Source organism: Eleutherodactylus coqui, chromosome 1 (genome assembly GCF_035609145.1).
Source record: "Eleutherodactylus coqui strain aEleCoq1 chromosome 1, aEleCoq1.hap1, whole genome shotgun sequence".
Taxonomy (NCBI): Eukaryota; Metazoa; Chordata; class Amphibia; order Anura; family Eleutherodactylidae; genus Eleutherodactylus; species Eleutherodactylus coqui.
This window is the reverse complement of record NC_089837.1, coordinates 323,896,351-323,909,969: the sequence shown is the minus strand read 5'-3', so window position 1 is coordinate 323,909,969 and position 13,619 is coordinate 323,896,351. Positions and strand designations below refer to the sequence as shown.

General features: G+C 48.4%; 1 protein-coding gene across 3 annotated transcripts in view; it reads left to right on the top strand.

Annotated features, from left to right (window-relative positions):
• Window positions 1-13,619, top strand: part of LOC136575386 (ultra-long-chain fatty acid omega-hydroxylase-like) — a 257,782-nt gene that overhangs the window by 187,977 nt on the left and 56,186 nt on the right. For 2 of the 3 annotated variants that reach the window (XM_066575083.1, XM_066575082.1), the window contains exon 4: window positions 8,450-8,503. The exons of the other annotated variant lie outside the window; for it this stretch is intronic. In XM_066575083.1, the coding sequence (XP_066431180.1) occupies window positions 8,450-8,503 (54 nt within the window). The remainder of the gene's footprint in view (window positions 1-8,449; window positions 8,504-13,619) is intronic. 3 annotated transcript variants of the gene reach the window in all.

The window sequence follows — 13,619 nt, the reverse complement described above, 5'->3', positions numbered from 1 at the left end:
AGATGAAAAAAATAAGCATTTTGCCTCAGTTTTTTTTAGGGGTTTTAAGGGTTTTTTTTACGCTTTTTGCCATGCAGGATAAAAAGCATGTTCAATTTATTGTGTGTATCATTACAGATACGACGTTACCAAATATGCGGGATTTTAATTTTTAAAATTTTTTTATGCTAATATGGGGGAAAGCGCAAGAAAAGAGGTTTTTTTACATTATTTTTATCTTTTTTTTTTTACACTGTTTATGTCCCTGTAGGGGAATCGTACAATAGCACCTACGATCGCTATGATAAGGCATTGCAGGACTTCTATCCTGCAATGCCTTATCACTTGCATTAGCGATCATAGGCAATGGCAATGCAGGACACCTGTTTCTGGTATCCTGTTGCCATGGCAGCCTGTCGGGCTTTCCACGATTACATCGCGAATGTCCGATGATGTCAGAGGGTCCGCGCTCCCATTGTGAACCCTTTACATGCCGCAATCTACATATATGGCGGCCGAGAAGGGGTTAACAGCGAGGGTCGCTGTCCCAATGCAGCACCGCTGCTGCCGGATAGTGTGAGATCTCTTATGATCTTGCGTTTTCCCAGGGCATAACTGTACGTCCTGTTGCCTTAAAGGGGTTGTTCCGTGCCGAAACGGGTTTTTTTTTTTTCAATAGCCCCCCCGTTCGACGCGAGACAAACCCGATGCAGGGATAAAAAAAAACCAAAAAACAGATAGTACTTACCCGAATCCCCGCGCTCCGGTGACTTCTTACTTACCTTGCGAAGATGGCCGCCGGGATCTTCACCCACGGTGGACCGCAGGTCTTCTGTGCGTTCCATTGCCGATTCCAGCCTCCTGATTGGCTGGAATCGGCACACGTGATGGGGCGGAGCTACGCGATGACGCGTAGAAGGGGGCGGAGCCAGAACTCCGCTGCTGCCGAGACCCAAGAGAAGGGAGAAGACCGGACTGCGCAAGCGCGTCTAATCGGGCGATTAGACGCTGAAAATTAGACGGCACCATGGAGACGGGGACGCCAGCAATGGAACAGGTAAGTGAATAACTTCTGTATGGCTCATAATTAATGCACAATGTACATTACAAAGTGCATTAATATGGCCATACAGAAGTGTATAACCCCACTTTGTTTCGCGGGACAACCCCTTTAAGTACCGCAGACAACTTAGGCTGGCTGCACACGGGCGAGGCGGATTCCGCTTGCGAGATCACGGAGCGAAATCTGGCTGTGACACCGGACAGTGTCCCTGCGTACTTGTATTATCTGTAATGCGGATGACTGCGGAGGATCGCAGGCGGTCATGCACAGTACATGTTTTTTTTTCCAAATATTTGTATTTCCTGTGCTGTTGCTAGGCGATGACCCATGGCCTATATGAAATGTTAAGGGCAGCAGGTTGGACGGACTCTATTGACTTCAATGGAGGCCATATGCACTGAGTTTGCAGCAACATTTTTTTTCCCGGCGTCATCCTGACGGCAGACATGGAGGTTGCACCTTGACCTCGTAGGGACAGGAAGCAAGAGACTTCAAAAGGCTCCTCCCGTCTCCCATTCACCAGTGCTTCCTGTCCCTACAGGGACATGCAAGAGGAGCTCCCTCCAGCGAGCTGCAAGATGACAGCTGAGGAACGGTCCATAGGGCTGTTTCCCCCCTCACCTTTTTCCTAAGCCGGCTGACTGTAGGGATTGACGGTCCATAGGGCTGCTTCCCTTCTCATCTCCCTTCGGGGTGTCAGCGCGGTCCGGGAGCACGGCGGGCCACGGGTCTGACCGCCCGGGGTTCACCACCGCAGCAGTCGGAGCGGCGGACCAGAGGTCCTTGAGTCCCCTCCTTCCTCTTCCACAGCTCGGAGTTGTTTTTCAGCCGGGGAGAGCGGCGGGCCATAGGCTCAGATGCCTCTCTCCCTCAGGCATGCCGGCGCGGCCGCGCGCATCGTCGGGGGGCGGAGCCAATGACGCGGCGTGACGCGGTGACGTCAGACGCCGTCAGCTGACCCGGAACAGCGGGAGATTTGAAAATGGAGACCCCCTGGCAAGCTTCCACTGACAGCACACCTTCAGGGAAGGATTTATCTGTCTAATCTGGTTCTGTCTGCGTTTCTGCATCATGACTACAAAGGAACCAGAGATGGAAGCCCTGCAAACTGTAAGTGTTACTTGTTGCAGGGATGTTATGCTCAGGGATTTAGCATTGTGTGGGGGTTTTCCCTTATGTGCATGCATGTATATTCTGCAGGACAGGGAATCCACCCGGTCTAAACAGGACCTAAAGAAAAAACACAGAAAAGGCGCCCTGTGTCTTTAAAAAAAAACAAAAAACTGGACGAGGCGTATAAAAAGCCGCTATGCCCCGATTGTACCTCCAAGATCCTTACGGATGAACAGGCTGCATTCAGGGAAGATATTAGATCCCTGGTTAGAGAGGAGGTCCGGGCATCGATTTCCAGTCCCCCCCCAGCTCGGCGGGAAGGAAGGGCCGCTAAAAAAGCGAGCCACATACCGCTAATAAGCTCAGAGTTTGAGCAATCCCTGGGCAACTTGTCAGATGGCGAACTCTTTGACCGTCCCCCTGACGCCAGGGATGAGAATAAAAAGTACTATTTCTCATCTGGGGACCTGGTTGACCTGATCAAAGCAGTCAGGGATACAATGAAGGTCGAGGATGTGGTCGAGCCAAGGTCCGTACAGGACGACCTGTCCGGCGGGCTCAGACCAAGGAACCGCACAGTGTTTCCGGTTAACGATACCCTGAAGAAAGTAATCACAGATGAGTGGGCTGCGTGGACAAACACCTCTATTTGTCCCGTGAATATAAAGAGAGACTCCGCTTTGGGGAGAAACACGTGAACATCTACGCGCGGTCCGGGAGCACGGCGGGCCACAGGTCTGACCGCCCGGGGTTCACCACCGCAGCGGTCGGAGCGGCGGACCAGAGGTCCTTGGGTCCCCTCCTTCCTCTGCCACAGCTCGGGCAGTTGTTTTCAGCTGGGGAGAGCGGCGGGCCATAGGTTCAGATGCCTCTTTCCTCCAGGCATGCCGGTGCGGCCGCGCGCGGCGTCGGGCACAGGTGGCCATAATGGCCAAAAAGACAGCCCTGCCATTCGAGGACTCCTCTCATCTTAAAGACCCGACGGACAGGGTTGACGCCTTGATGAAACGGGCCTGTCAAACAACGGCCTATACGTTGAAGCCCAATATCGCAGCGACTTCTGTGGCGAGGTCGATGTTCCTCTGGTTGGGGGAACTCGACGACCAGATTAAACAGAAGGCTCCTAGAGATGCGTTACTGGAATGCAGGCCTCTACTTAGATCAGCAACAGGCGGTCTGGCTGAAAACATGGAAAGCAGATACGGCTTCCAAAGGAAGGCAGTGTAACATCCCGTTTTCATGGCCAGCACATCTTTGGCGCGGACTTGGAGGAGATCCTAAAAAGAGCTACCGACAGGACCCACAGTTTCCCGGACCAAGCAAGAACGGGATTTCCCCACAAACCTCAGCCATCCTTCAAGCCATACTGAGGCAAAGGAAAGACGGGGAGCTGGTCCTACCCCAAAGGAGGCAGGGGTAAGACAAAGACAACCCCTTCCCCTGTAGGCAAGTACCAGGTGGGGGGCAGACTACTGAGCTTTCCCGGCCCCCACGCAATCCCCCGCCCTGCAGGATATCTTTAAAAATGACATTTCTAAGCTGCTACAGATGGGGGCGGTAGTCCGGGTCCCCGCAGTAGAACAGGGCTTGGGGTTCTACTCACCCCTATTTCTGATTAAAAAAACGAACAACAGTTTCGGATGATCCTTAATCTGAAGGGCCTGAACAGGTTTATTACCTACAAAAGGTTTAAGATGGAAACCGTCAGGTCTGCAGTAACTCTGATCAAAAGAGGGGACTTTATGAGTACCGTCGATCTAAAGGACGCGTACTACCACGTCCCAGTCCTGCCGGAACATCACAAGTACCTGCGGTTTGCCATCAGGATGGGCAGCCGTGTACACCATTTTCAATTCCAGTGCCTACCCCTCGGAATTTCAACGGCACCCAGGATATTCTCTAAAATAGTGGCAGAGATGGTGGCGTATCTCCATGTGGCAGGCATAAACATTGTCCCATACCTGGACGCTCTCCCTATTTCAGAGACTGGGGTGGATAGTTAACTTCCCGAAATCTAGTCTTCTCCCCGAGACGCGAAAGACCTTCCTGGGGGTACAGATAGACTCAGTGTCTCAGATCTTGTCTTTGCCTCCACCCAGGCAGGAAAACCTTAGGCTGGCAGCAGAGAAATGCGGCCAGAAGAAACAAATAACGATTAGGGACGCAATAAGGCTCCTGGGCCTCATGACCTCCTGTATCGGCATTATTCCTTGGGCCCAGGCGCACTCAAGGACGCTACAGAGAGCCACTCTGGGCAACTGGGACGGGGCAACAACCTCTCTGGACAGCAGAATGCCTGTGTCATCATCAGTCACAAGGTCCCTCCGCTGGTGGCGTTCAACTGGCAACCTAGAGGCGGAGTCCCCATGGGTGACAGAGCCCTTCATCTCCGTAGTCACCAACGCAAGCCAGTCTGGCTGGGGAGCGCAAGTGGGGCAGCGTTTGCTCCAGGGCAAATGGGGTCCAACATTGCATGCCCAGACCTCAAATTTCAGAGAGCTTAGGGCCATCTGGGAGGCGCTTCACAGAGCTCAGGATATCCTAAAGAAGAGACATGTTAAAATCTTCTCTGATAATGTGACCGCCGTTTCACTTATTCGCTACCAGGGAGGCACCAGAAACTTTCACCTGCTGAAATTAACAGCCCGGATCTTCCGATGGACCGAGTCCACGGTACAGTCCCTGACAGCGGTCCATCTCAAAGGATCCCAGAACCTGACAGCGGACTTTCTAAGTCGAAGAGGCCTAGACCCCGGGGAATGGTCTCTGAATCAAGAGGAATTTTGTCTCATTACAGAAACCTGGGGCAGTCCACAGGTGGACCTGTTTGCAAGCAGCAAAAATTCAGAATGTCCCGCCTATTTTTCCCTAGATCCGAGGGACAAGGCCGAGGGGTTAGCCGCTTTTTCCCAGAGTCGGGATTTCAGTCTGGCGTACGCCTTCACCCCCATACCCCTGATCCCGAGAGTTCTTCAGAAGGTCCAGCAGAGCAACATCATGCTGATCCTGATCGCCCCACACTGGGAAAAAAGGGCATGGTTTCCGGTGCTCCTAAAGCTCGCCATCTCGGAGCCAATCCGCCTTCCATCCAGGGAGGACCTTCTAGCGCAGGGCCCAGTTCTTTGCCCCAACCTAGAGAGACTGAACCTCGCGGTGTGGATATTGAGGAACAGACGCTACTAAGACAAGGTTTGTCCTCCAGAGTTATCGCGACTCTACGCCAGTCCCGAAAACCTGTAACCTCAGCTATTTATAATAAGATCGGGGAAAAAATTCTCCTCCTGGAGGGGGCTGGAAGTCTCCAATCTTGACACTTTGGTGGCGGAGATTTTGAACTTCCTCCAGATAAAAACTTGAGACCAGGAACCCTGGAAGTACAGGTATCAGCGCTCTCGGCCATTCTAGACTAACCTTTGGCGGATCATAGACTGATCCGCAGGTTCATGGAAGTGGCAGAAAGAATGAGGCCAGTTAGCCGTAGTACAGTCCCCCCCCATGGGACCTGAACCTAGTTCTCCAAAGCCTCTGCAAAGACCCCTTCAACCTATCTATCAGATTCCAATTAGGTTCCTCACGTTTAAAACTGTGTTCCTGGTAGCTATCACAACAGCGAGGCATGTAAGCGAGCTCCAGGCCCTATCTTGTAAGACATCTTACCTATTAAGCCAGGACGATAGGGTCATACTAAAAACAGACCCCCTTTTTTCTTCCAAACGTAGCCTCAAAATTCCACAGACAGCAAGAAAGTATTCTCCCATCCTTCTGTCAAAATCCCCAAAACGATAGGGAAAGAGACTACCATAGCCTGGATGCAAGGAAGGCCATTCTATGCTACCTAGAGCAGACATCATCCTTTAGGAAGGCTGACTGTCTTTTGTTCAATTTCAGGGGCCAGGCAGAGGAAGAGCGGCTTCTAGGAGATCCATTAGCCACTGGATAAAATCCACCATCCAGCAGGCCTACTCGTCCTGCAACAGCACTATCCTGGAAGGACTCAAGGCCCATTCTACCAGGGCAGTATCCTGCTCCTGGGCAGAGAGGGCTATGGCGACACCGGACCAAATCTGTAAGGCAGCCACATGGTCCAACCTGCACACATTCGCAAAACATTACAGGCTGAATGCGGACTTCTCCTCCGATCTCTCTTTCGGGAGAAAGGTCCTGCAAGCAGTGGTCCCTGCCTAAAGAGTTAATCTGGTATACTCCATGTCTGCCGTCAGGATGATGCCGGGAAAAGGGAGTGAATTTCTTACCGAAAATTCCTTTTTTCCGAGTCATCCTGACGGCACGTATTTCCCTCCCAAAAATTCACACGTTTATATTAACGTTTATGCGGGCACGAATCTGTAGCCCAGAGGCTCCTATGTTGAACATTTCCTTTTATGCGGTAAATTTGTGCATATTATCTTGTGTTATGTCCGAGTAAGCTACCCTCTTCTTGTTTATGTTCAAATGGAACTAACCATGTTATTTTTTTCGGAGCAAATAAATATCTTCTTTGGTTAACCACGACATGTCCATGTAAGTAATTTAGAAGACACTGGTGAATGGGAGACGGGAGGAGCCTTTTGAAGTCTCTTGCTTCCTGTCCCTACGAGGTCAAGGTGCAACCTCCATGTCTGCCGTCAGGATGACTCGGGGGAAAAAGGAATTTTCGGTAAGAAATTCACTCCCTTTCCTCCACTCGTGAAATACGCAATTCGTATCAGTGAGTGTGAAGAAAAAAGCGAAAGTACATACCTTTTCAATGTGTGCAATTTGCTGCAGATCCTCTGCGTGGACACCAATCGCGGATTTCGCAATAGGAATCTGGGCCGTGTGAAGCCGGCCTTATGCTTAACTAATAGCCTGTGTGAGTCTCAACAATCTTTTAATATACTTTCGTTAAAAATTTTGTTGCTTTATCTCTGTAATCTAGTTTTAGGGGGCTGTCACTAGGGGTCTCCCTTCCAGCCCCACTGCAATTCACTGCCTGTTAGTTACTGGGATGCTGGGATGTTTTCTTTAGTTGTGTGTGAGGGGCTGCTGTCAATTTTCTGTTTTTATGTTTGCTGCTGAACTCCCGAACAAATTTACAGCTGATTATTGAGAATTTCATCAGCAGGATGCTTTGTGATCAGCTTGTCTTCACACAATTCTTTTAGTAAATAGAGAGTAACATAGTATGTAGGGCTGAAAAAAGACATCTGTCCATTCATCCATCCAGTTCAGCCTATTACCCCCCAATGTTGATCTAGAGGAAGACGGGGAAAAAAAAACAATGGGGTAGAATGCAATTTCCCCATTTAAGGGAAAAAATTCCTTCCAGACTCCAATCTGACAATCAAAATAATCCCTGGATCACCAACCCTTCTGAAGTAATCAGTGACCATAACATATAATATTGTTAGACATCCAGGCCCCTATTAAACTCTTTTATCGAGTTTACCATCACCACGCCCTCAGGCAGAGAGTTCCATAGTCTCACTGCTCTTACAGTAAAGAACACCCTTCTATATCAGTGTAGAAACCTTCTTTCCTCTAGACGTAGCGAATGTCCCCTTGTTACAGTCACAGTCATGGGTATAACTACATGATGGGAGAGATCTCTGTATTGTCCCCTGATATATTTATACATAGTTATTAGGTCGCCTCTTAGCCGTGTTTTTTCTAAACTAAATAACCCCAATTTTGATAACCTCTCTGGGTATTGTAGTTCACCCACATCATTTATTACTTTAATGCCCGCCTTTAATTAAGGAATAGCGAGCATACTCGATAAAGCAAACTACTCGAGCGAGTAGTGCCTTATTCGAGTACCTGCCCGCTCGTCTCTAAAGATTCGGCTGCCGGCGCGGGTGACAGGTGAGTTGCGGCGGTGAGCGGGGGGAGAGAGGGAGAGAGAGAGATCCCCTCCATTCCGACCCGCTCTCCCCCACTGCTCCCCGCCCCCCGCCGGCACCCGAATCTTTAGAGACGAGCGGGGAGATACTCGGCTAAGGCACTACTTGCTCGAGTAATGTGCCTTAGCGAGTATACTCACTCATCTCTATTAAGGAAATTAATTTGAAATATTTAGTTGATGAATCATACAACTTTATGAATGTTGAATTCAAGATGTTTTGGATTTCACATATGTAAAAAGGGAAATATTTTACATTTCTAGACAAAGTTACTAAGTTCACACCATTTCTCCCTTCACACACCACACGGTTGATTCGATTCGCTTATCTTGATGCCATAATCCTTCATGTGTACGGCATTATAATATATGTGGAATACACCCTTATTTGTTTCATTTTTCTTTGTTTGCAGCTGCCATTGCACCTAAAGATCCATTATTCACTGGCTTTCTAAGACCCTGGTTGGGTAAGTTCTGTTTAATTATTTTTTTGCTTTTTGTTCCTTAACCCCTTAAGGACCAGGCTGTTTTGTAACTTAAGGAGCAGACACTTTTTAGGGATTTTACCAAATAGCGCAGTTTTACTGCCCTATTTTGTTTCCTTTAGCTACAAAAATTATTTTTACTGCGTTTTTTTTCCCGTGACATATAGGACGGTTTTTTAAAATATCTTTTTCACTGACTTTTTATTCCCGTTTTTTAGTAGAGATGAGCAAGCATGTTCGGATACAGCAGTTACTCGAGCGAGCATCGCTCTTCTCGAGTAACAGCTTACTGGTCCGAGCGTGCACAGGTGGGGGCGGGGGGGGGGGGGGGGGAGAGTGAGAGAGATGACCCTCCAGCTTTGCTGCAGCAGGGAACACCGGCGGTCACATGACCCCCCAGCTCCTGCAGTGGAAGCTACACTGCTACTTTCACCTTCTAGTACACAGTGCTCATTGAGCGCTGTGTACACAGGGGAGGAAAAGGCAGGAAGGGTTAAAAACCCTACTGCCTTCTCCTCTGAGTTATCAGCTGTCACTAACAGCCTATAATCCGTCCTGTCTCTTATTGATTGCAAAGGCAGGAGGCTTAAAGCACCGCCATAATTTTACTATCGGCGGTGCTTTAAGCCCAGGACCAGGCGCCGTATATTTACCGCACCTGGTCCTTAATGGGTTAAGGTTAATTTATTCTGATTATTCTGACAAAATGTATGTGGTTTCTTAATCATAATTTTAACATAATCATAACAGCTTTACTTGATCACAGCAGGCTTCTTCAGATGGCCGTGATTTTGTCACGTTTTGCGGGCGTGAAAATAACGGCCATAAAAAGTGACGAAACAAAACCATTAATTTCAATGGTTCCATTTTGACTAGTGGGATTCTTGCGTGTCAATACTATGTGCGAGAAAAGATAGGACTTGCACTATCTTTCTTGCACGTATTTCTTCCACATGGTAGGAAAGATAGGGCAGGATCTATCTTCCTGCTTTTTTTTTTTTTTTAAATAGCGCAGAATTTAAAGGTTAAAAGATAAGGGAATTTTGACTGGTTCATGCGCTAATAAACTCCATAGTAATATCGCACTAGAATCACACTAGTGAAACCGAAACCACTGAAATCCATGGTTTTGTTTTTGCCACTTTTTGCGGCCATGATTTTCATGGCCGCAAAAAGCTCTGCAGACACGGTTGTGTGTTTAAGCCCTAAAAGAGGTTTTTCTCTTTCAGACATTCACAAAATGCTATAAATGCCTAATTCATAGGGTTATTTTGAGCTTCTTTGCATCAGTAAGCCATGACAGCCGGCAGCGCCAAATGTAGGCAAAGTCTTGATAAAGATGTGGTTGTCCTTACACCACTCTGTGCGTTACCATTTTATAGGAGGTTTCAGACAAATCTGCCCTGAGGATATACAATACTTTCATTGTTAAATATATTTCAGTATTTTTTTTCTTTAGCTATATAATATACAGTGGTGTAGTAAACCAGTGATGTGCAAGCTATCAAAGAAGATTTCACATTTCTGCAAAGGATCATGCAGTTTGGGGATAATTTGGCCTTTAACCCTCTAAGAACAAAGCGCACTAAATTTATGGCAGAACTGCAGAACCGATTAAAGCTTTTGCTTCTGAAATCAAGCAAGAGCAGGTCGGGTTCTCAGTTGTCAGACACAGCCGAGGACCCAGAAGAGAAAGTAGAAGCTCTTTTAACCGTTTCTGCCTTCTCCTTTCCAGGCTACATAGCGTCAATGAGTGCTATGTACTAAAGTGAGAATGCGGAAGTGTTATTTCCGCTATGTAACCTGCCGATCACATGACTGCCGGGACCCCCTGGGACAGCAGAGATACAGGGTCCTAGCAGACCCTCATCAGCTCTGCCAGTGACTATTGTCACTACAGGGGGAAGTGAGAAATTAGAAGAAAAATAAAAGACAATGTGAATGACCCTCATAGGTCTTTGGAAAGAGGAAAGATGTTAACACAAATAGTTACAAAAATAAGTTATAAAATAGAATAGAATAAAATAAAAATGTATACGTAAAAAGAAAGTGACGCACCAGCAACGCCATCCAAAACCGTTGCCATATGCACCCTGTAATCCAAAACTATACATAAATCATATATATCCGTATATATTAAGGACAGCAGCACCTTAAGCAGCGTACCTCGCTTATGCAGAGGGAGGCTAGCGAAGAAATGCAGGCTCAAAAACAAGGGGCTGGATCCATGACCCATATGAACACCTGTAGATACTTCAGAGAAGAGATGCATATGTTGAGAGACACACACACTCCTATGTGCGTTTTTTTATTTGATGGGGATATGGAGTTAGAGGACTGACGGTCTGTAGGCCATGTCCCACACATGTGCAATATTCAATGTTGCTAAAGTAGTCTGCCATGGATAGTAGAGACATAACGCTGCGAGATTCGTCTCTGATATCGCGCATGCGGTTTGGCACACCCATCGGATGACATAGTTGGGTGAGTTAGAACAGCCCACCTAAATTGATTTGCGCATTCACTTTGGTGCGCCGCGTGTTCCAGCCACCATGTTGGTTATGGGCAAACATTCAATTTCGCGGTAGCATGCTTAGTATCTCGCATATGTGCTGTGACATAATGTGAATGCCAGTCCGGCAGTCCTGGATGACTAGTTAGGTAAACCTTTCTTCCGTTTAAACATTGCCATGATAACATAACGCACATTAGCATCTAAGGTGTAGTGGACTATAGAGCTCACACTGCGTGGGTGGGTCCTTTTTTAATTGATGTTTCTTGATTGGTGTATACTTTTTAACTGAGGTGCATATATTGTTGTGGGGTTTTGAGTATTCAGCGACTGTATAAAGGCTGCGAGTGACAGCCGAAACGTTGTCAAGCTTATGTGCATGTGTGCATTGAGTAAAGACTAGAGATGAGCGAACGCGTTCGTCCGAGCTTGATATTCGTGCGAATATTAGGGTGTTCGGGATGTTCGTTATTCGTAACGAACACCATGCGGTGTTCTGGTTACTTTCACTTCCTTCCCTGAGACGTTAGCGCGCTTTTCTGGCCAATTGAAAGACAGGGAAGGCATTACAACTTCCCCCTGCAACGTTTAAGCCCTATACCACCCCCCTGCTGTGAGTGGCTGGCGAGATCAGGTGTTCGCCTAATATAAAAGTCGGCCCCTCCCGCGGCTCGCCTCAGATGCGGTGTGAGTTAGATGAGGGACAGTGCTGTTTATACCGGAGCTGCTGTAGGGAAAGAATTGGTAGTTAGTGTAGGCTTCAAGACCCCCCAAAGGTCCTTATTAGGGCCACTGATAGCTGTGTGTTGGCTGCTGTTAGCAGTGGCATTTTTTTTTTCTCAAAATCGGCTCTGCAGAGCGTTGCACCTGGCATTAGGGACAGAAGTGCTGCATAGGCAGGGAGAGTGTTAGGAGTGAGTGTAGCCTTCAAGAACCTCAACGGTCCTTTCTAGGGCCATATTTATCCGTGTGCAGTACTGTCCAGGCTGCTGTTAGCTGTGCTGCATTTTTTTTGGGCTTCTCAAAATCGCCTCTGCAGAGCATTCCACCCTCCATTGATACTGCAGGGAAAGAATTGTATAGGCAGGGCCACAACACAGTTATTATTCATAGAATATACGCAGTGCTGCCTTTTGGTGGAAAAACAAGTGAAAACAAATCTATTTGTCCAGCCTCTGTCCGTCCTTACGGGCGGTGGACACGTGTGAGCTGCGTGAAAAACATTGCTAAATCATACGCACCCAGCTACGCTTTACTGCTGGCTTCGCCATTTGCTTTCCTTAATTGGGAAAAAAAATACCTGCTCTGCCAGAGTTATAATAACTCTGCTACCCTCACGTTCTGTGACACATTAGCAGGGACACAGCACAGTTATTAAACTTCTCATGTTCATTGAATATACGCAGTGCTGCCTTTTGGTGGAAAAACAAGTGAAAACAAATCTATTTGTCCAGCCTCTGTCCGTCCTTACGGGCGGTGGACACGTGTGAGCTGCGTGAAAAACATTGCTAAATCATACGCACCCAGCTATGCTTTACTGCTGGCTTCGCCATTTGCTTTCCTTAATTGGGAAAAAAAATACCTGCTCTGCCAGAGTTATAATAACTCTGCTACCCTCACGTTCTGTGACACATTAGCAGGGACACAGCACAGTTATTAAACTTAGATTATTCATTCACTAGAGGCAGTGGGGCCTTTCGTTTTCCAAAAAGGGAAAAAATTATATTTGGCCTGCAGTCTTGCGCCAATTTATTTCCTGCCTGTGAAATCAAATCACTGGTAATACAGCATGCTGAGGGGTAGGGGTAGGCCTAGAGGACGTGGACGCGGCCGAGGACGCGGAGGGCCAAGTCAGGGTGTGGGCACAGGCCGAGCTCCTGATCCCGGTGTGTCGCAGCCGACTGCTGCGCGATTAGGAGAGAGGCACGTTTCTGGCGTCCCCACATTCATCGCCCAATTAATGGGTCCACGCGGGAGACGGTTATTAGAAAATGAGCAGTGTGAGCAGGTCCTGTCCTGGATGGCAGAAAGTGCTTCGAGCAACCTATCGTCAACACGCAGTTCTGCGCCGTCCACTGCTGCAAATCCGAATCCTCTGTCTGCTGCTCCTCCTTCCTCCCAGCCTCCTCACTCCACTACAATGACACCTGCTCAGGAGCGGGAACACTCCCAGGAACTGTTCTCGGGGCCCTGCTTAGATTGGGCAGCAGCGGTTCCTCTCCCACCAGAGGAGTTTATCGTCACTGATGCCCAACCATTCGAAAGTTCCCGGGGTCCGAGGGAAGAGGCTGGGGACTTCCGCCAACTGTCTCAACAACTTTCTGTGGGTGAGGAGGACGATGACGATCAGACACAGTTGTCTTGCAGTGAGGTAGTAGTAAGGGCAGTAAGTCCAAGGGAGCAGCGCACAGAGGATTCGGAGGAAGAGCAGCAGGACGATGAGGTGACTGACCCCACCTGGTGTGCAATGCTTACTCAGGAGGACAGGTCTTCAGAGGGGGAGTCAAGGGCATCAGCAGGGCAGGTTGCAAGAGGCAGTGCGGTGGCCAGGGCCAGGGGTAGAGGCAGGGCCAGACCGAATAATCC